This window comes from Fusarium phalaenopsidis (assembly GCF_050370095.1).
Source record: "Fusarium phalaenopsidis strain FUZ10S chromosome Unknown contig_32302, whole genome shotgun sequence".
In the NCBI taxonomy this organism is placed as follows: Eukaryota; Fungi; Ascomycota; class Sordariomycetes; order Hypocreales; family Nectriaceae; genus Fusarium; species Fusarium phalaenopsidis.
In genome coordinates this window covers 1,661,673-1,682,224 of record NW_028145405.1, presented here as the reverse complement: position 1 = coordinate 1,682,224, position 20,552 = coordinate 1,661,673, and the positions used below count along the sequence as shown (strand labels likewise).

Sequence of the window (20,552 nt, the reverse complement as noted above, 5' to 3'; positions counted from 1 at the left end):
TTGTGTGCGTAGAATGGGACCCGAGAACGAGCGACGACCAAACGGACGACGTGGGTACCTTGCTCGGGCACAGCCAGGACGAATTGGCCTCGTTACTCGACGGGACGGGGATGGGGATCGTTCGGGATGGACTTGTCGACTATGGTGGAATCCGCACGATTCGGTTCGAGTATTTGTTTGTCCGAGACGCTCAAGAGCCTGGGTCAAAGTCGCCGTTTAAGCCTTCGAAGGGGGAGAGAGACAAAGTTCAGACCAAGGCGCCTCACGATGCTCGCGTTCCTTCCTCTCATGATACAATAAGCGGGGAAGGAAGGCGCATAGGCCAATCACCGCCCACCACCACCGGGGGGCTAGCTCCTAGTTGTGCTGAGCTGCAGTGTTGCGGGCACCTTGTTGCAGCGCTTGCCCAGGCTGTGTAAGATGCGTGCTTTGTCACTTATCGTTCCAGGCCATGGATCCGTTAGCACTGCACCCAAGGAATCTCCATCAGCCAGTTGAGATTTTTTTTTTTTTTTTGATTTTTTTTTTCGGTCGCTATTTTCGCCAACGCTGGTTTCTGCGGCAGTGTTTCTCCATTGTGTCAACGTTTCAGACAACAAGAGAATGGGCCCAGGACACGACAGGCAGGACCCCGATGTTTACCCAACCCCCTCCCCCTTCCCATGTTTGTTTTTGTCTTTTCTGTTATTAACCTCAATACTTGCTCGCAACCCTGAGGATTCTTCTTGATTCTATCATCCAATGCAAGAGAGGTTCCATCAGAAGAGAAAAGACAGCGCAGATGGACGAGGCATTGCTTCACCCCCACGTGCCTCACGCACTGTAAGAGGACTCCTTTGTCCGTGACGATCGAGATTCCATGCCCAAATGGTCCACGCCTAGACTCCCTAACCCGTGGATGGAACCATCTCATGTGCAATGTGCCACAGCATACAGTACAGTACATTACATACACCACGGGAAGGAAGCGCAGCCACGATCTGCTCCGTCAAAGGACCTGACAGGAAAAGGTTTTGCCATCAGGTGCCTCGTCGGGGCTGCAGGACGGAAACACGAGGGAGTGCAAAAAACTGATGATCCCTTCTGGTTTCTCCCCCTCTCCGCCTTCTGTGGCCGCATCTGCACTCTCCCCCACCAATCGACGACCCAATGTCACCAATACTGCAACAGTCTCACCCTACTTGGTGCTTGTACCTTGGGGCTGCTGCTGCTGCTGGGTCTGGGTAGATAACCAAGCTACAGCAGTCCTCAACCCCCAAGTTTACCCTCCGTCGCCGACCGCCTCCAATGACCGTTGCCCCGAACTTGGGACCATGGGTTGAGCCACCGGCCGACGAGCGGGCGTCTCGCGGAGACGGCCCGGACATGGCGAGACAGGCATCTTTCGTCAAGCCGCATTTGATTTATCCCTAGCTCGCTGCCGGTGGCTTTTGGGTGTGCTGGATGTAGGTAATGGAGATTCCGTGATACTCTAATGCTAGCGAGCTCCAAATGAGTTCTTCATGCCATAACGACGTCAACCTTCAGCTACCAATTGGAAGAAGACATTGAACCCGCTCATCAGCCGGGTCCCTCTTCTCTCATGCAATTCCCATTGCCCCCTTCGCATTGAAACCCCCTCTATGTCTGGTGTTGCTTGCCTCATTGCTTGCTTTTGGCCTCCGCGGGTTCTTGCTGCCTCCCTCCCTTCCATCTACGCGTGGTGGTGCAATGGATGTGCCAGGTTCCAGGTGCCGGTCAATACAACGCAACGCAACCATGGGTAGGTATTGTTTTGTTTCCCCCCTCCCCCTCCTCCCCCAAGTGGTTGCTGCATAAGTTGTTTATGCCGTCTCCGTCTCCGTCCCCGTTCCCGGTCGAACGACTGGTTGGCCTGACCTGTCTTGTTATTGGGTACCTACATAGTACCTCTTGAGATCACGGACATGGATGGCTTCGTGAGTCACGCTGTTATTCCTCTCCAGACTCACCGCCGTCTTGCCTTTGGTCGTGCTTCTCCCCTCTGGTGGTCACCAGCTGCTCAGACTCCCGATCTGGACTATACGCTCGGATCAGAGTGATGGGTTTACTGCAGCAATGAGCTGATCTGGGTGCTGTTTCCCCTCCCGCCCCCAGACTTTGACTGTTTCTTGACTGGCTTGCTTACTCAGGCGCGCACTTGTCTAGCCCTCCCGCCTGTCGCCTGTCGCCCTGACCAGCCCAGATGCGCAACCATCACCAACATTGCACCACTCTCCACCATCTCCCATCTATCCCAGGCCGCGCTCGGGACCTTGGGGCCCGTCTCCAGGGTTGCAGGGTAGCAGAGAGAGTCCCTTGCCTTGTCTTTGGTCTGCTGTACCTTGCCCACCTTGACTTCCATGCATCCATCCACATCAACTGCCGGTCGTCTCCAAACAATGCGCCTCATCACCGGCTTTCTGGAGGGATTGCCTCCGTCACATGCCCTGCAGCTCTGGCCACTTCCGACTATAACGCCCGTCTCTTATGGCGCCCCCAATGACGCCCGTCTGCACCCTGTAGCGAATCGACGCCTCTTTGCGGTCAGCCATTCCATTCCCTCCCACCATCCGCTCGAGACATTCATGCAGCAATGATGACAAAAGAGAGAACCGCTCTGTCCGTCTCCCGGGTAGCTAAGTCATGATCCCTGTCATTCCAGATCACGTCCACTCTGCTCTGGTGTTTGGAAACAAGCTCTTGCTTGCATGTGGCATGACAACAGACGATTGAGGTGATGATATTGTTCATGTTGTTCGTATTGATTTACCGGTCCAGCCATTGCTCCTCCTGCGCCTCGAGGATCTTCCCCTTCTCCATCCACAGCTCCTCGAGCCATGCCGCCAGCTCCTCATCCTTTGCCGGCAGCGACTCAATGGGGAAACGTCGAACATGCACGTGGAACTTGTACCCACCCTGTTCGCTGAGTCCTGGTGTGCTCAACGTCTCCCACATGGAGGGCGCCCTCTGGAAGGTCCCTTGATGCTGATAAGCAATGGTCAAGTCGTAGACGGCTTTGACGTGTGGCGCCTGTCGGAGGTGCTGGACCGTAGCAATGAAGCCCTTGGTGCGTGGGTAGAGCAGATTCCTGGGCTGCCGCCGATTTGCCAGTTTGCAAAAGTCGATCGACTCCTGGTACTTGGCCGGAGTGAAGCGGGTGCCCTCGCTGAAACTGATCAGCCCTGGGTTATGGAGTTAGTTTCATCTACGACGATCGACGAGCCAACACTCGATTCGATGGGCTTACATGTCGGAAAGGCCTTCTGGATCATATTGGAAAAGACGTGATCAAGCTCGCTCTTGTCTCGGAGCCAGTTGCGGCTCACCAGCGGCATACCCATGGCCCAGAGGCCCCATCCAAGAAAGGGAACAAAGCGCAGCTGAGCCTTGGCAAAGTAGCGACACCGGCCAAGCATGCCTGCCTTCATAGCCAGGGCCTGGATAAGATAGAAGTCGGACCAGGCGACATGGTTGGACACAACAATGGCTGACTCTCCGCGAGGTAGGGCATCACCAGAGATTGAAATGTGCGCTCCGTTGGCGCGTGTGAAGATGAGCTGTATGCATGCCCATACAGACCGGGCAACCTGGGACGAGGCGTCGTAGACGAATCGAGGGGAGAAGAGTTTCAGCGGCAGCAAAAGTGAGAGAACGGTATCGGCCAAGAAGAGATACAGAACCCATGGGGCTGTCAGGACGATGCCTCGCATGTGGTTGCGTAAGGTGCTGCTGCTTTGGGCCATTACAGCAATCCAGCCGGAGCCTTCTATTCACGCATCGTCGTGGGAAGAATCATTGATTGTAGTGTAGTGACTCGACGGCGCCTGAATCTTTTAGAGGTTCTACTTGTCTTGCAAGTGTAAATGGATGACGACATTCATTCCCGAAGAAGCCGTCTCGCGGAGTGTATCATTGGCTGGTTGATGGCCTCAGCTGAAGGGCGAGACGTCTCTCTGATTGACACTGATACTGACAGGCACATGTCAACTCAACACCCGATACAGCCTCAGACCTGTCTCATCCGTGTCTTGCACAGCAGTTGACTGTCTTATCTCGCCAGCCCAGGTCGAGGTGGCAACGTCACAACACGTTCCTGAAGCCCCCCTGGCGCAGCGTCCCCATAAATACCCGGGAGGCGAGTGAGGCCTACCCTATCGCCCAGGAATTCGGCAACGGGGCTTGTACGCAGGTATGGCTTTTTGGAACCCTGTTTCTTGAACCCGATGCATTTCTTTCGACGCCCAGTGATTTTTTCGGTGAAACCCATGATTAGTTTATGTGAAGGCGGATGCCAATATCTGTTTTCCGCATCAGGTTTAGGCGTGATAGAGAAGTACAAGTTGCACCTGTCGGAGTTTAAGGGCGGAGAATGCGGGGATTTGCATTGATCATCTGAGACGAGCCACAGAACTCGCTCAACCCTTACAACTTGAACAATATTATCGTAAACTGCTTGTGAAGGGACCGACCTGTGTGATGCAGTGTCCCTTTATCCCGTCTACATCCATCCGATAAGCACATTTGGCTGGTTGTGCACCATCATCAACGCCTCAGGCACGCCCATCTCAGCCAACTCCGGCTTACTTTGGGCGGAAGCTCCTCCTTGGCGAATCAGACTCGACCTTACTAAGCCATCGACGGCCTCCCCATTCCCAAGCGTCTGCCTGAGGTTCTAGAACTCCCGACACAATCATCGGTTCTCCCGAGCAACCAGCATCTTTCTCAAATCATCGCATCAACCCAGCCATATACCATTGAGCCATCGCTTCCAGTACCTTGCATCTGTCAACTCTTGCAGCACATACTTCAGGGTTGACTTCTTAGCTTCCTCCGCACCGGGCTGTGCCCTCGGGGCATACCGCATTTCGGGAATTGGAATTAGTCACCAGTGACGACACAGTCAGTATCTCCGGCTCTGACCATAGATGACCAAGCCACGGCTCTTTCGTCAGCCGCTGGCTTCCATCAGCTCTTCAAAACTGACCAATTCCTCAGCCATCTCAAAGGATTACGAGTCTCATCACTCAGACGTGACCAAGCATGGCGACCTTCAACTCCCATCTTGGAGTAACGGAGCGCGACCTTTCCTCATCCTTGTCACCGGAGCGAGCGGCCCCGAGCTCAGAGGATGACAGGACTGGGGGCTCTACTCTAGATCCAGACTTTTACAAGAACCTTACCGACAAGAGGACAACGCGTGGTAAGCATCTGAGTGATTTCATCTGACGTGATCCTTCCCGAGTCTAATAGCACGCGCTCTTAGAGGGGAACCCGCCCAAGAAGCGTGGACCTAAGCCGAATAGTAAACCTGCTCTCACAAGACGCCAAGAACTAAACAGGCAGGCTCAGCGGTATGTTGACCGAGCCCAGTGTAAAACCCACACCTAACTTTGTATCTCACCTTCTAGAACTCACCGAGAGAGAAAAGAGCTCTACATCAAGGCACTAGAGGATGAAGTGCTCAGGCTCAAAGAGGTCTTTAGCAACGTGTCTCTGGACCGAGAGAGGCTAGCCGACGAGAACAAGCGTCTGCGGGACCTCTTGACCCAGGCTGGACTTCACTATGGCAGCCCATACGCTGCAGGGAGCTCTACGAGCCAAGGCCCTGGTTCGTCTACTCCCCTGACCTCGCGGTCAACTGCACCGTCGGTTTCTTCACCGATCCAGCTGCCTTTGGCCGTCAACCAAGGCAATACGTCTGGCCAGCAACAGCATGACACGCATCACACCCTAAATCGGGGAGGTGCTGACATGGAGCAGGCAGGCATTGATTTCGTTTTAACGTACGATAAGTCCTCTTCGAAGACTTCCCAATGATACTCCCGTATGAACCCATGCGAGTTTCGTGTACTTTGGCAAGTCACGATATAAGACCAGCTGGCTAACAGTCTGCAGCCTCGAGAGACCTTGCATGACACATATCCAGTACATGGTCGAGAGATCCGCCGAGCATGACGGAGAACCATGTGGCCATGCACTTATGGCATCGTGCCCCCCCGGCCCGTCCCCAGACTCGATGCTTGGCTGTCCATTTGGGAAAACTCACGTTCCGTTAGGCAGCGAGCTAAACCAAAAGACATGGGAGGTGCCGAGGGCCGACCTTGCAACTCTACTAAATCTCAGCAAGAGATTGGATCTGGATGGTGAAGTGACTCCCATCATGGCGTGGGTTATGGTCATGTCCCACCCCAAGGTGATGGAGCTCTCGGCGGAGGACTTTCGGAAGCTCGGAGAGGAGCTTGTCCGAAAGGTGAGGTGCTACGGGTAAGTCGATTCTAGTGTGGTGACTCCTTGGAAGATGCTGACCCGATGGCATAGTTTTGGAGCCGTGATGGAGGAGTTTGAGGTGCGAGATGCTATGGATAGTGTGCTCGGAGGTAAGGACACGGTGATGTGCGGATAGATGTGTTGGTTGGTTGTTGATAATCGGGTTATATTCTTGATATGTTTTATGGCGGTGCTAAGGTGCGGTGATACCATGTTAATTTGCCTGAGGATGGGATGAGATGGAGGAGATTGGTGTTCAAAGATATATATACTCGACTCTTCTGATGCTATTCTCGAAGCCAACTGTGGCTTGATGTGGCTGAAGCGCACACAACGCGGGGCTTGTGATTTTTTTTCGTGCCCCACACTGAAGGCCCTCCACCCCACCACAAATTCATCGTCAAAGTCCAAATTCAAGCATCGCCTCGAACCGAGCGACCCAACTCCCCTCCCCCACCCTCCGTTCTCGACCTCCATCGAAAATAATCATTCAAGATGGGCGACTCTCTCGACTACGTCAAGATCTCCGAAAGCTGCCCCCCCGGCGACGGATGGGGTCCCTCGGTCACCACCGAGACCACCCTCAATGGCGTGCCCTATGCGCCCTTCTCCAAGGGTGACAAGCTGGGCCGCATGGCTGACTGGACTGCCGAGGGCAAGGACCGTGAGCGTGGTGGACGAGCGCAGTACAACAGGAACTTTAGAGGTAGGCTGTTATTCTCAGTCTTGGATGGAATCATGGCTTATATGTCATACAGATCAGCAAGTTTACGGCTCCAGCCACGCCATCACCTTCAATGCTCCTCCCGCCGAGGACGAATCCACCTTCTCCGTCGTCAGCAACGTCCGAGACTCGACCAAGACAAGATACGGCCGCGGCGCTGTCTTCACCCGCGGCCGTGGCCGTGGCCAAGGCCAGGCCGGCGGCGCCCGAGGCGGACGGACCCAGCTCCAGAGGACCGGCGCCGGTGGCCGACAGGGCTACGGAGGCTACGACCGGGGCGGCCGGTCCAACACTGGCGCTCGTGGTCGCCGCTTCGGCTGGAAGGATTATGACAAGCCTGCTCGCAACCGCGATGCCAGCATCAACGTCAAGGCCGAATGGAAGCTGCTTGAGGAGATTGACTTTAACCGCCTGGCCAAGCTGAACCTCGACACCGACGACGGCGAGGATATCGACGACTACGGTTTCCTCTACTACTACGACCGCTCCTACGACAAGCAGCCCGTCAAGGGTGCCGAGAGGAAGCTCACACCTATCGACCGAGCCGCCTACAACGTCACCACCTCTTCCGATCCCGTTATCCAGGAGCTCGCCGAGAAGGACGAGGCCACCATCTTTGCCACCGACAGCATCCTCTCCATGCTCATGTGCGCGACCCGCTCCGTGTACCCCTGGGATATTGTCATTTCTCGACACGGCAACAAGGTCTTCCTGGACAAGCGCGATAATGCCGCTCTCGACATGGTGACGGTCAACGAGAACGCCATCGACGCTCCCCTGGATGCCGCCGACGGCAGCAAGGACACCATCAACCAGCCCAACGCCCTCGCCGAGGAGGCCACCTACATCAACCACAACTTTGCCAACCAGGTCGTCCACGAGAGCGACTCGTCCAAGGCCACCATGGCCCACGCCAACCCCTTCTACAACTCCTCCGAGGACACCGACCCCCCTGCCAGCAAGGCCTACAAGTACAGGCGGTTCGACCTGTCGACCAACGAGGAGGAGCCCGTCCACCTGATCGTGCGAACCGAGGTGGACGCGGTGCAGAAGAACGCCATCAGCGGCGACGACCAGCTCGTCAGCATCCACGCCCTCAACGAGTTCGACAGCAAGGCCCAGGGCAGCGGCGGCGCCCTCGACTGGCGAAGCAAGCTCGTGACCCAGCGCGGTGCCGTCGTGGCCACCGAGATGAAGAACAACAGCTGCAAGCTCGCCCGATGGACGGTGCAGAGCATCCTGGCCAAGGCCGACTTTATGAAGCTTGGGTATGTTACTCTGGCCCTTTTCTTGAAACACCCTTTACTGACATTGATGACAGTTTCGTCTCTCGTCTGAACCCCCGCTCCAACGACAAGCACGTCGTCCTGGGCGTTGTCGGCTGGAAGCCCCGCGACTTTGCCAACCAGATGAACCTGTCCCTCAACAACGGTTGGGGTATCGTGCGCACCATTGTCGACATGTGCCTCAGCAGCCCCGACCAGGAGGCCAAGTTCGTCCTGGTCAAGGACCCCAACAAGTCCATCCTCCGCCTGTACGAGGTGCCTGCCGGCAGCTTCGACGAGGACGATGAGGAAGAGGTGGAGGAGCCTCAGGGCGACGACGAGTAAGGGGGGGGGAAGAAAGTGAAACCGTGGAGTTGGGTTTGTGGGTTATTGCTTCATGACAACGATGATGATCATGGTCGGGATGGAACTGGGAACCAAAAGGGATGAGATTGCAGCTAGTCCCCATGCTCTTAATGATTTGAAGCAGCGGATGCCATCTCCATCATGTCCTGTATAAGGTTTTCTTTTTTTTGGGCTGCAGTTGCAGCGCGGTATCAAAAGAATACGTGATTTTACTTTTTACGTGACGACATTTGCTGGTGTAGCATGTGAGTTGGTTGAAATTGAGTCTATTCGAGTGAGAGTTAAGGTTGACTCTTGGAGACCCAATCAGAGACAGAGAGATGGAAAGTAAACTAGAGAGGTAGAATACATGTGATGATGCTGATAATCAGCTGCCTTGACCAAGAGTATCCTGGTCTGAGGTATCCTGCCCTCAGAGTCGTTATTAGCAACCCATCCACTCATTTCCGTCCTTCCTAGTTTGGCGACACTCATAGAAAGAGCCTCGAGGAGCCAGTATCACGGCCATCGTCCTCACTCCCCTCGAGTGTATGAACCAAAGGCAGGCGATAGGCTAGATGGTTCGTGACGGGCTGGTCCGCGCCCGGGCCTTGAGATAATGCCACCCCGGATTAATGGAGATCAAAATAGTCCTCATATCGCCGTGGAGGTCCTGCTGGCTCGTGCTGCAGAGCGTAAGGGGACATGAAAAATGGCATGCTCATGTCAAGGCTCATGTCAGGGCTCATGTCAGACAAGACTCTTGGAGTAGAGCGTACCTGACTGGGGGACTGTGGAAACGATGCTGGGGCCACAGCTATAGAAACAAGAGCATAGTTGGAGAGGTCCGGGTAATACAGGCCAGATCCCGAGGCAGGCGTGTATGGGGAGCCATGTGGTTGCCAGCTGCTGGACGAAGTCTGGTGCGAGGGCACCGGAAGGTTGGCCGTGGACTGCTGGTGGTCATGATACGCAGGCTGGTTGACAGGATACGCCGAGGAAGCAACGCCATTCTGGGAAGACTGCATTTGATCATACTGGTGTCCAGTTTGGGGCTGGTCAAACATGTCGTTCCACGAGTTTGGGTTCTGGGAAAATGTCAGTTGAGAATGTCGTATGCAAGTCAAGGTATCTCTGCAAGTACCTCAGCAGTTGCGGGAGCGGAGCCATGGTAGGCAGAAGAACCCCGATGATCCTGTTGATGTTGACCCGGAGGTTGGCTGAAAGCATTGTTCCATGAGGATGGGTCCTGGTGCGTTGTTAGTTGAATAGATTCTGAATACAAGTCAAGGTACCACTGCAAGTACCTTGCTGCTTGCGAGAGCAACGTCGTGATAACTGGAAGAACCATTAAGATACGCTCGGTGTTGACCCGGTAGTTGGCTGAATTGATAATTCCAATTATTCTCTGTCTCTGTCTAGATGGTGGTTAGTTGAATGCCACACGAAGACTCGACGCATCTCTGGCAGTACCTGTTCGATAGCAGACGAAACATGAGGCTGGATATGGGCGTATCCATTGCTCCCCTGGTAGTCCCTAATGGTGACAGACCCACCACGCTCACCCCGAGGAGTGTGATCAAACCTCTCTCCAATACTGGATCTTTCGGGGGTAGAGGATGAGGATGCGGAGTTCGATGGCGATGCTGTATCGCGAGGAGCAACTCCCCCGAACTGTCCTCTCTCTTGAGACTGTGTCGCTGCTGAGGTTCCCGCTGAGACAGCTGCCGAAGAACTGGCGAATCTTGGTCTCGCTCTGGAGGCCCTATTCTTCAACGGTCGACCACTCTTGTTGTGCTGATTCCAATCAACACGGTCGGCATCGAGTTGGTGACGATGATCCAGTCGCCCGGCGTCAAAGCACTCTTGGCAAATGGAAAGACCACAATCGCGACACTGCTGAAGAGTTCCTCGGCTGCCACGCTGGCAGAAGTCGCACTTGGCCATGGCGGTCGTGGTCGAGGTCCAAGTAGCATGCAGCATAGGAGATACCAACTCCCCCCACTCTGGATCCAAGGGGCCATCAGTGGCAGCTTCTACGATGTGCGACGATTGTCGGTCGAGCTCCATGTCCATGATGATTGTGTCAGCAGGGGAGTTGACGACCTCGGAAGTGTCCTCCCCCATGGTTCGTGAGGGAGCCATGGGTAGCGAGAGGCGATCAATACTAGGTAGAGATGTTGACAACGGAGAGAATAGAATAGAATGAATCTGGGACGGTAGAAACACCAAAGTATAGTGGGAGAGAAATAGGATAGAAGAAGAAGAGCCTGATAGGCGTAGCAAATTTGGAAAGGGCGATGGAGCAAGAGGCTGCCCACCGGTAGAAGCGATGAAGTGGAGGAGGGAAAGAGGAGATGCTCGATCCTCACAGAGGAAGAAAGCGACCGGGAACGATAAACAGGTCCCCTTGCGGGGGACTGTTTGTGAGAGCAACCACTGCTGAAAACGCAAGGGAGCAATGCAGGTGAATGGAAGCAAGCGGGGAGTATTGTGATTAGTTGACGGGGGTTTGGGTGATTCAGTGACTATGCTGTGATTGTAGGAGGGAGAGAGGGAGCGACGAAAAGAAATACCAACGAGACTCGGCACTCGAGAAGCCCCTCGGTTGGTGTCGGAGGGACGAGGGGGGTGCTCGTTCAAAAGAGAGCGCCTGTTTAGAGGAGAGTACGCCCAGGAGAGAACGCCCAGATTCTTCTACTGATGAATGAAAGTACAACCTGTACTCGTGGCGTAAATGAGCTTCCGGGTACCTCGGTGTTGATGTCGAGACCCTGAGGCTGGGAGAAGAGGCTGAGTGGATGGAATCTTGATTGAATTTGAGTACGTGAGAGGTATAGAGATACATCCAAAGTTGGCACCATTCGGTGGATTGCCAGTGTTCGTGCCCGTTACTGCGGCCATCTTGAACACAACTACCTGGATTCGTGATTATACTGATCTTGATTCATCTTGATTCTCGTGCCTACTGCTGGATGGAGGGTCTGTGTTGAGGCTCAGGGTAGTCACGTGACAACACGACACGTTATTCCCCAACACGGAAGACAATAGAAAGAGTGAGGATCTAACCCAGTCAATTCCTTGGAACATGTATTGTGTACCTGGGTGACTTAATTATGCGCATGGCCCCCCAAAGAGACAGCCCAAGGTGCCGGCGTTTTTAAGTCATTCACTTTGTCGCATCTGTGTACCATAGACCAATCATTGGCTGACCTCGAACCTTGCATCTCCCCCCGGCCTCATCATAAACCTGGCGAATGGCGGCTCTGGGGAGAAAGATCGGCTAACAAGGGGGAAGGGAAAATGGGTTGGGGTAGTCAAGTGGGCTGTTCGGTAAGAACGGCACGGTCAGCCCGACTGTCTCTCAGGATTTTTACTCTTTTGTTGAAGTTACACGCCTGACGAGAGAGGCAAAACAGATTCGTCATGGGCCAGCCAAGCTTTCTATACTGGACCAGCTGGTCGACTGTGGCTGTGAATGTGGAACAGCGGCGTCATGACAAAAGTTAGGAATGTGTCAGAGGCTGCATATTCCAATGCACTTGGCAGCGTGTAGGTAGAGTATACGATTTTTCGTAATAATAGCGAAAAAGAATTGTCCGTTTCTGCACTCCTGTTCTGAGAGTGTGGTATCCAGAATCGACAGGAATATCATCATCATGCCAACTGAGACCCAAGCCACAGCATTCTCCTCCCTCCTGCCGTCTTACCCATCATGGGTCACAGCCCCGCTAGAGCATCAGCTCCGGATTGGCCGATGCTAGCTCCAGGCCCCGTCATCGGGGGGGAGCTTCCCTCTCCGGGGTCTGGGTGTGGCCGGATTTATCTCCGCTCGATGAGTGGCCAATGCCTTCCTTCTTTTGCGCAAGCTGAGGTTTGCCCGTGACCTCGATTCGAAGCTTTTTAGATCCGGCTACGCGCCCTTGCTTTCTTTCTTAGCCTCTTCTTGTGCTCTTTGTACTTATCGCTTCTTTGCGCATCAGCATCGCGACAATCTCGCACCTCCCTCTGGCGCATTCATCTAAATTATCCTCAGTAAATCGCATTCATCATGTCTGCCCAAGAATACTATGGCGGCGGTGGTGGTGGTGGCGGTGGTTATCCTCAACAGCCCAATCCCGTAAGCGGCCCGACGACAAACACAAACCATCGAGTCGCATCACGCTGACTTGTTCCCTCGCAGTCCTACGGTCCCCCGCAAGGCCAGTACGGTCCTCCCCAGGGCCAGTATGGTCCCCCTCAAGGTCAATACTATGGCCCGCCCCAGGGCCAGCCTCCCATGCAGTACCAGCAAGCACCTCCTCCCCAGCAGCAAGGCGGTGGGAAGGGCGGCGGTAATTGCTTGACAGCCTGTCTCGCGGCGCTCTGCTGTTGCTGCGTGTGCGAAGAAGGCTGTGAATGCTGGTGAGTTGTACCCGGGGGGTTTGCAGTAACAGCGCGCAGGCTGCCCAACTGTGTGTGCTGTGCGGCTGCGCCTCTCAACCCCATTGCCCCAACGCATAGGCCTCGCTGACCCTTGTCGCCTTCGTCTAGTTTTGAATGTTGCGATTGTCTCTTTTAAATACAACCTGCCCACGAGTACAAGTCAAACCAATTACCCAAGGATTTGCTATTATACAATGCCAATAACTCCGTTTTACGTACGCAACACGCGCGACTCGTCTTGGAAATGCCGTCACGAATACCCGCTTTCCTTCTTGGTATATACCTTTTGCGACAATGGTGGATTGGATGGTGAAGAGAAGGGAGGAGAGAACCACGGGAGATATGCAAGATGCGACGCACAATCAATCCTTGCTTGGTTAATGAAACTAGGAGTCAATCCTGAGAAACGTATCCATCACTGTAGAGCTTATGGAAGCAAGCTCATTTAAATACCAATTGTTCAGTTCATACCTGTCCGTTACCTTGCGAACAATGTTCATTCACTGCATCTGAACTTGCCATGAGAAGACTGCTCTGGAAAATGCCTTTTGCATGAGAACTGATTTGCTTGCTTATTTTTACCATGTCATCACCACATGCTTTTCCCTCTCCTGAATGTTCTCCCCCCATTGTGTTTGATGACTGCTATACCGCCCACATCACAAATTTACTGGTCAAGCTGCACGTAGTTGGCGGGGAAGAGCCCTGCCTGTCCACCATAGTGTCCGAACCACCAGTCCTCGTCGGGGAACTCCAGGTTGGTAATAGTGGCGTCCTCGGGGAAGCTCAGCTCTATTCATAGTGTTAGTTTGTGTCAAAAGTAAAGAATAAGACCACGTACCGTTATCTTCCGCGGCCTCGTAATCATACAGCGCAGTGGCCGTGGGTCCGGCGGCAGCCGGAGCGGCAGCAGGCGCCGGAGGCTCGGGCTCGGGCTCAGCCGCCGGGGCGGGGGGAGGAGGTGGTGCGGCAGCAGCCGGCTCGTCATCTTCGACCACCTCGACGTAATTGCTAGGGAAGAGACCGCTCTCGCCTCGCGAGTTGGTGCCCATCCACCAATCATCATCCACCATCTCGATGTTTGTCACATACTCTCCCTCAACCAGATCGATTTCGTTGTCCTCGGCCTTCTCGTAGTCGTACTGGATCACAGCACGGTAACCGCCCTGAGCCTCCTCAGCGGGCTGTGCAGGGGCCACAGGAGCAGGAGCGGGAGCACGAACGGACTCGGGCTCAGGCTCGGGTTCTGGTGAGGGCTCCCGCTCCAATGCGTGCGCGGCAGCCACGGCGCCGGCACCGGCTACAGCCCCAACGGCAATGCCACCTGCCACACCGCCAGCAATCCGGGCTGTGGAAGAAACCTCCTTGTCACTGGCCAGATCCTCCTCCTTGGGCACATCAATCTGGCTGGGAGGGATAGGTGGAGGCGCACGTTGCTCAGGAGGAGTTCCAACGGGAGGCACTGGTCCACGGCTGACAGGAACAGCGACACGAGGAGGTGAGGGAGATCGTTCTCGCTCAGCAGCTGTCTGATACGCCGAAGGATCCTCTCGCTCGTCTTCTTGCTCGTCTGCAGGAGCAGGTCGGCTGGGCAGACCTGGAAGGGCAAAGCCGCCAGATGGTCGAGAGTTATCGGGGACAGGTGGCGGCGCGGCCTCTTCCTCTGCAGCACGGTGCACGGGAGGAGTGCCGGCGCTGATAGGAGCCGTGTCCTTGAATCGATCTCGTAGAGCAGACACACCGCCTGAAGGAGATCCTGGCGCATCCTGGCCTTGATCCTCACCAGTGTTGTCCTGGCTCACTTGTCCAGGGATGCCACGGCCGTAATCTCCAGTCTGGACGGGGGCCCAGCTCTTTCCACTGTAGCCGCTCTTCCACTCGCTTCCACTCTTCTGAGGCTGGACGGGTGGGGTGCTGACGGTGGCGGCGGTTACGCTGGCGACATCAGTTCCCCTCTCCTTGGCCTTTCGCTCGGCCCAAAGCTGAGCGGGGGTCTTGCCTCCCTGGTCCGCAAATGTACGGCTGGCAGCACCGACAGGGGCAGCCTTGGGGGCAGCGGGTGCTCCAAAGCCCAGTCCACCAGGTGCGGGAGCCTTGGTTCCCGAGAAGCTCGAGGCACCTCCGAACTTGTTGGCGACCTTGGGCTTGGGAAGCGATGTAAGACGCTCAGACTGGGCAGGCTGGGAAAAGGCAGTCATGCGCTCAGAGACCGGCCGCGACTCTTGTTCCTCGGCCTCTGCATCTCCAGCAGCAGGCTTTTGCGCCTTGGCTCGGATGGCGGCAATGTCAACCTTTCCAATGGGCTCATAGGCTCCCTTCACAGGAGTCGGGCGGTCGTCCTCCTGTTTTTGAGCTTGGGCACGAATAGCGGCGATATCGACCTTGCCAATCGGTTGGTAACCGCCCTTGACCACATCGGCGGGAGCCTCATTCCTCTTCACGGGGGCGTCGCCACTGGTCGTTGCTGTAGGCTGCTGGCTGAGGTGGGCCATGTTGACCTTGGTGGGCTTATAAGCCGACTCGACCTTCTCAAGCTGAGTCCTGGTGACAGGGGGAGCATCAGCGCCCCAGCCATCGGCATCGACGTTCTCATCCTTCCTGGACCGAGCAGCGACGAGGGGGTTGACACGGCTCGATGTAGTTGGGGTGAACACGGGCTTCGACTTGACGGGCGGGGGAGCAACGGCACGAGGGGCACCAGAGCTTCCTGCCGAGTACTTGGCGCCGGATGCATCGGCCACCTTTTGCATGATTGAGTCGATTTCGAGATCGCTCTCGGAGCGAGCTGTGATCTGGACGTGGTATCCGTGGAGGACCTTGGAGACGGCGGCCAGGTGGCTGGTGAAGTAGCCCTTGGTTCGTTCGGGGACACCTCCTCCACACCAGGCGATCAGGATGCTCTTGGGTAGACCGCTGTTGGGGTCCTTGACCTTGGCGAATGCGAACTGGATGCGACCCTCGCTGAAGTCCTCAATCAGGTCAGCGAGCTCACCGTCTGTAGTTGTGTTAGCGAACGGGGGCTCGGGGAGGTGTCTGTGAAGTGTGCCGTACCGCCGGTGCCTTGGACCTTGAGGATGCTCTCCTTGGCGCCACTGTCCTGGAAGGCATTCAGGAGAGGGGCTTGGACGGAGAACAGGGCCCAGTGAGCATAGGTGGGAGAATCGGATGAAGGCGGGGGTCCGTTGACGACGCCATTGTAGCTGCTCTTTATGGACGGGCCATTTATCGAGAGGTTTAAGGAAGCCATGGTTGTGAGGGTTGAGGGTTAGGTGATGAGAGAAGGTTGAAGCCGCGAGCTGACGGACGAGTTTGGATGACGGGGGTTGGGGGTGACGTTGACACCGTTGCTGCGGCGAGCAACTCCACACGGCGAGAGCTGGACAAAGCGGGCGGGAAAGAGGCGGTGGGATTCCGGACACGGAGCAACCGGAGATGGAGGATGAAGCTTCAAGGAAGAGCGCCCCTAGATACCTGAAGTCATACAGCGGTGGGGGAATCGCTGAAGGTATGCCAGGAGTCGGGACAGAGTTTCGAAGCTGGAACTGGAACTCGGTGGGAGAGAGTCACTCAGAGAGAAGTGGGTTACTGCCAACTCGTGGAGTGCAGCGTGTGGCTGATGATGTAGGTAGCTCCATCTGCCAGGTTCCTTTTGGCGCCCAACAGCTGGACAGCTGGTGGAGGGGCTTGGCCGAGTACAGGGCAGGTACCTACGCGGTGAGCTGAGAGGGATATTCATGTAGGCGGGATATGCGGTCTGATGCATCTAACCGGGCATACGGTCCAAGAAAAAGATGAGGCACCAAAAGGGCAAAGTACCTCTAACTCTGAGGGAAGACTCTAATTCTATGAGGAAATAATCTACCTAAAATATAAAAAGAATTAAGAAAATATATGATAATAATAATTAATGCTCTATAAATATTTTATAGATTATTTTAGAATTTTTAATAAGGCTCATATAAGGCGGCCTTGGTATTGGTGTCTTACTTTTTCCTTGAACCGCGTGCCGAGTTCGCACTCTGGGCCGGCACTCGGTCGGTCGCAGGGGAAGACGGCCAGCCAAACGAAATGACGCAAGTGCAGCATGAGAATTCGCACCTCTTCTGCTGGGTGAGGAATTGCCCCTCGGCGCCACTCGAGTCGGTACCCCGCCAAAATTCTACAGTACCTTACAAACCTGCCTGCCCTTTTGACGCCGCTTGACTCGGGCGTGGATCGACGCCAAAACTCCAACTTCCAACCACATTCCGTCCATTTTTCCTTATCAGATCTAAACCCTGATACACCATCTAATTCCATAGTCCTCAACCGCCGCCATGTCCACCATCACCGAAGTCACCAGCATCCCTCAGTGGGAGCAGCTGCTCGCCTCTGTCCCCCCCACTACTCTGGTTATCGTCTCGTTCCACGCTCCTTGGGCCGCGCCCTGCGCCCAGATGGCCACCGTCCTGTCGACACTCGCCTCCGAATATCCCGTCACCGAGCCTCCTGCCACAAAGTGGGTGTCTATCAATGCCGAAGAGCTGAGCGACCTCAGCGAGACCTACGATGTTACCGCCGTCCCATTCCTCGTCCTGCTGAGAAACGGTCAGGTCGTCGAGACTGTTAGCGGCAGCAGCGCCGTCAAGGTCCGGACCGCCATCGAGACGCAAGCGAAGCAGTCGGGAGAGGGCGCAGCGGCTGCTGATGCCCCCAACGGTATGGACGTCGACAACACCGCCGCTGCAGAGGAGGAGGATCCCGAAAAGAAGAAGGAGGAGCTCTTTAAGCGTCTTGGCGACCTTGTCAAGGCTGCGCCCGTGATGCTCTTCATGAAGGGTACTCCCAGTTCGCCTCAATGCGGCTTTTCGCGCCAGATGGTTGGTCTTCTGCGCGACAACTCAGTCAAGTACGGTTTCTTCAACATTCTGGCCGACGATGAGGTTCGACAGGGACTCAAGGAGTTTGCCGACTGGCCAACATACCCCCAGCTCTGGATCGATGGTGAACTCGTCGGCGGATTGGACATTGTAAGTCACTCACACAAAGTATCCTCTGTTTGACCAGACTAACAGCTCTACAGGTCAAGGAAGAGATTGGCAACGACCCCGAGTTTCTCGGCAAGTACAGCGTGAGCACCACCGCTGGCGCAGCGGCCTGAAAATGGAACATATTGCGAGAACATTTATGCGCATCTTATTTCCACGACGTGAATGTGGCCCTAGCGAGTCTGCCGGATACTATCCTGCTGAGGTTTGAGTAGAATCTCTTCTCTTACAAGTGAGAGGTTCCGGCGGTAAGATATCGTCAGGCCCTACGATGACGAAGTGATGGCATGTGAGGATGATGCGAAACTATGCATTCAAGGGACAATGGGAAGGGTTGTCAAGCCAAGTTGGAAGGATAATCATGGGGATTATGTGACCGTGGAACATTACTGAGCGCATGTTTCTTCGGCCAGCCGTGTAAATCTTCCTTTGGATGGTATCAAGTCGTGTCCAAAGGCTTCACGGGTCGTCGCGTTGGGCAGGGAGGGTTGAGTTGGTCATGACGGAGCCGATATTAACCGTTGTTTTGGCCCAAGAATCCAGATTAGTTATGAAAGCAAGGAGAGGATGAGTTAATGATATATCTTTTGAGTCAGCAGCAGCAACATAAAAGCATAATCTTGTTAATCTTGTTCATGTTGCTTGATGCGCCCGTGTTGAAGCTGTGGAATGGCAATGATCGACCTGGCGTCAACCGGGGCCGTGTGGAGTGACAAGCGCTGACAAATCCCGGTGATAATCGACGCCCGTCCTCCGAAATCCGTTTCTCTCTTGGTTTTAGGGCGATGGAGCTTTTAGGAATGACTCACAGCGAGAGGAGCTAGTGAGTGAGAAGTGGTCGGGCTTGTCTAGGATCCGACGGGTGCCAGCTGTTGATGGTCTTCGTGGTTCCCTTTGCAGGTATCGTGAGTATGGCTCACCTAAGCCCATGCATGGCATGGCATGGCGTTCGCTTGCAGAGCACAACGCGCCCTTCAACAGGTGTTGTGATTCCATCGAGACTCGACCTCGACCTCGACCTGAGCAAAGAGTCTGTTGGTACCTGATACCTTGGCGAGATGTAACTTGTGATTCTGAAAGCCATGACTGATCAAGCAAGCAAGCAACCGAAGCAAGCCACGTCGGTCTATTCGGCCGAGTTGGAGCAATTCATAGCACCACCTGTCGAGTTAAACCCTGAAGACGTCGTCGCAGGCACCGCGAGGCATACGTAGGCTTATAAGTTCCCATGCCAAGCCGGTGTTCACGGCCTGACCTCGACGGACGACGGCGGGATTCCCGTCCGATTCCCGGTCAAGGCCTGGAAGCCACCGAAAGAAACTTGGCTTCAGCAAGGGTTCGACAAGGAGAATTTCCCGCTTCCACTGCTCTTGGGGAGCCAATGTAACCAGGATCGATGCGGCAGCCCCCTTTGGCGTATCAACCCCACCATTTGGGATGCGTGAGGATGCTACTCGATACGCGCGTAGCCTCTACTGTAGGGGTGCTAGCATGATCCAGCTAAAAAATGTTGCCTCCGCTCTAGCCCGTCGCATTTAATAAGGCTGACGCTGACGTCCTTGACAAGATCCGAGAATCCTTTGCTTCTCTTGGGCTCTTTCTTGTTTGCCCCCTCCTTCTCCTTGAAGAAGCTCAAGCTCACGCTCATGTGAAAGAGAGGGAAAGAACAGGGGACGATCGGAAGCCACGACCCCTCCTTACCCTCCTCCATCCATCCATACCTTATCCTTTTTGATCCATCGACCATCTCGTCTCTTTGGTGGTTGGGCTCTCTCACTGCTTTCGCTTCGTCATCCCTCAGACCGGCGCTCCCACAACGTTTTCGGTATTTTTGCTGAGTGAGCGAGCGAGCGACCATCCATCCATCCATCCATCCATCGCAAACCGACCTTTTCCGCCCCGTACAGTAGCTACTTTTGCGTTCTCTTCGCCTTCGCGCCTATCGCCTCGCCCTTTTCTTCACCCCGTCCGAGTCGGTCGATGCCGCGGCGTCTGTAGCTCTTCTCGCTGCCTCTAGCACACGCCCGCGACGCCGAGCTCACCAATCCCATTGTCCGACCAATCTCTAGAACTGCCCGCCCATCGGCGATTCGCGCTGCGCTCTGCTGCGGACTAGGAGGAGGACTGTGCTGTACACGCTACCTGTACTGTAGTTGTAAGGGCGCGCGGACATCTCGGAGCAGACAGACGCCACTCATCTCTTCCCTGGGCCATTGGAGGCGAAGCGGCTGCCTGGTTGTGACTCGGCATTAGGCGCTTGTGTTCCAATCCCCGACCCATCAGAAGGTCGCCGTGCTTGCAACCGACTCCCGGACCGGTGCATTCAAGGTGGTGCGCCCTATTGACTTCCTGCACGGAGGTCCGGTGCTCTCTAAGCCGGAAGCCCGGAGCTTCAATATATTCATGCCGGTTCCCTGAAGCTGGTCAGCTTCATTCTCGACCTGTTTCCTGCCTTAACGCCGGATCTCACCACCTCATCTGTCGAGATATACCATCTCG

At 55.1% G+C, this 20,552-nt stretch overlaps 7 protein-coding genes across 7 annotated transcripts; 4 read left to right on the top strand and 3 right to left on the bottom strand.

The window, feature by feature from the left end:
* Positions 1-2,766: 2,766 nt before the first annotated feature.
* Positions 2,767-3,710, bottom strand: LRP88_07899 (lysophospholipid acyltransferase family protein; the record flags this gene model as incomplete). The annotated part of the gene is made up of 2 exons (XM_083244414.1): positions 2,767-3,182; positions 3,248-3,710. 2 exons carry the CDS (start codon positions 3,708-3,710, stop codon positions 2,767-2,769), a joined length of 879 nt encoding a protein of 292 aa, XP_083098908.1.
* Positions 3,711-5,040: 1,330 nt separating this feature from the next.
* On the top strand, positions 5,041-6,403 carry LRP88_07898 (bZIP transcription factor; the record flags this gene model as incomplete). The annotated part of the gene is made up of 5 exons (XM_083244413.1): positions 5,041-5,200; positions 5,264-5,351; positions 5,409-5,783; positions 5,896-6,264; positions 6,319-6,403. 5 exons carry the CDS (start codon positions 5,041-5,043, stop codon positions 6,401-6,403), a joined length of 1,077 nt encoding a protein of 358 aa, XP_083098907.1.
* Positions 6,404-6,762: 359 nt separating this feature from the next.
* LRP88_07897 (eukaryotic translation initiation factor 3 subunit D) lies at positions 6,763-8,601 on the top strand (the record flags this gene model as incomplete). Its single annotated transcript, XM_083244412.1, has 3 exons — positions 6,763-6,973; positions 7,026-8,259; positions 8,313-8,601. The coding sequence occupies 3 exons, from the start codon at positions 6,763-6,765 to the stop codon at positions 8,599-8,601; spliced, it is 1,734 nt and encodes a 577-aa protein (XP_083098906.1).
* Positions 8,602-9,233: 632 nt separating this feature from the next.
* On the bottom strand, positions 9,234-10,746 carry LRP88_07896 (uncharacterized protein; the record flags this gene model as incomplete). The annotated part of the gene is made up of 4 exons (XM_083244411.1): positions 9,234-9,689; positions 9,746-9,850; positions 9,900-10,019; positions 10,075-10,746. 4 exons carry the CDS (start codon positions 10,744-10,746, stop codon positions 9,234-9,236), a joined length of 1,353 nt encoding a protein of 450 aa, XP_083098905.1.
* Positions 10,747-12,652: 1,906 nt separating this feature from the next.
* On the top strand, positions 12,653-13,009 carry LRP88_07895 (uncharacterized protein; the record flags this gene model as incomplete). The annotated part of the gene is made up of 2 exons (XM_083244410.1): positions 12,653-12,721; positions 12,785-13,009. The coding sequence occupies 2 exons, from the start codon at positions 12,653-12,655 to the stop codon at positions 13,007-13,009; spliced, it is 294 nt and encodes a 97-aa protein (XP_083098904.1).
* Positions 13,010-13,693: 684 nt separating this feature from the next.
* Positions 13,694-16,273, bottom strand: LRP88_07894 (drebrin-like protein; the record flags this gene model as incomplete). Its single annotated transcript, XM_083244409.1, has 3 exons — positions 13,694-13,818; positions 13,868-16,021; positions 16,078-16,273. 3 exons carry the CDS (start codon positions 16,271-16,273, stop codon positions 13,694-13,696), a joined length of 2,475 nt encoding a protein of 824 aa, XP_083098903.1.
* Positions 16,274-17,342: 1,069 nt separating this feature from the next.
* LRP88_07893 (thioredoxin-like protein) lies at positions 17,343-18,166 on the top strand (the record flags this gene model as incomplete). The annotated part of the gene is made up of 2 exons (XM_083244408.1): positions 17,343-18,035; positions 18,089-18,166. 2 exons carry the CDS (start codon positions 17,343-17,345, stop codon positions 18,164-18,166), a joined length of 771 nt encoding a protein of 256 aa, XP_083098902.1.
* Positions 18,167-20,552: the final 2,386 nt, after the last annotated feature.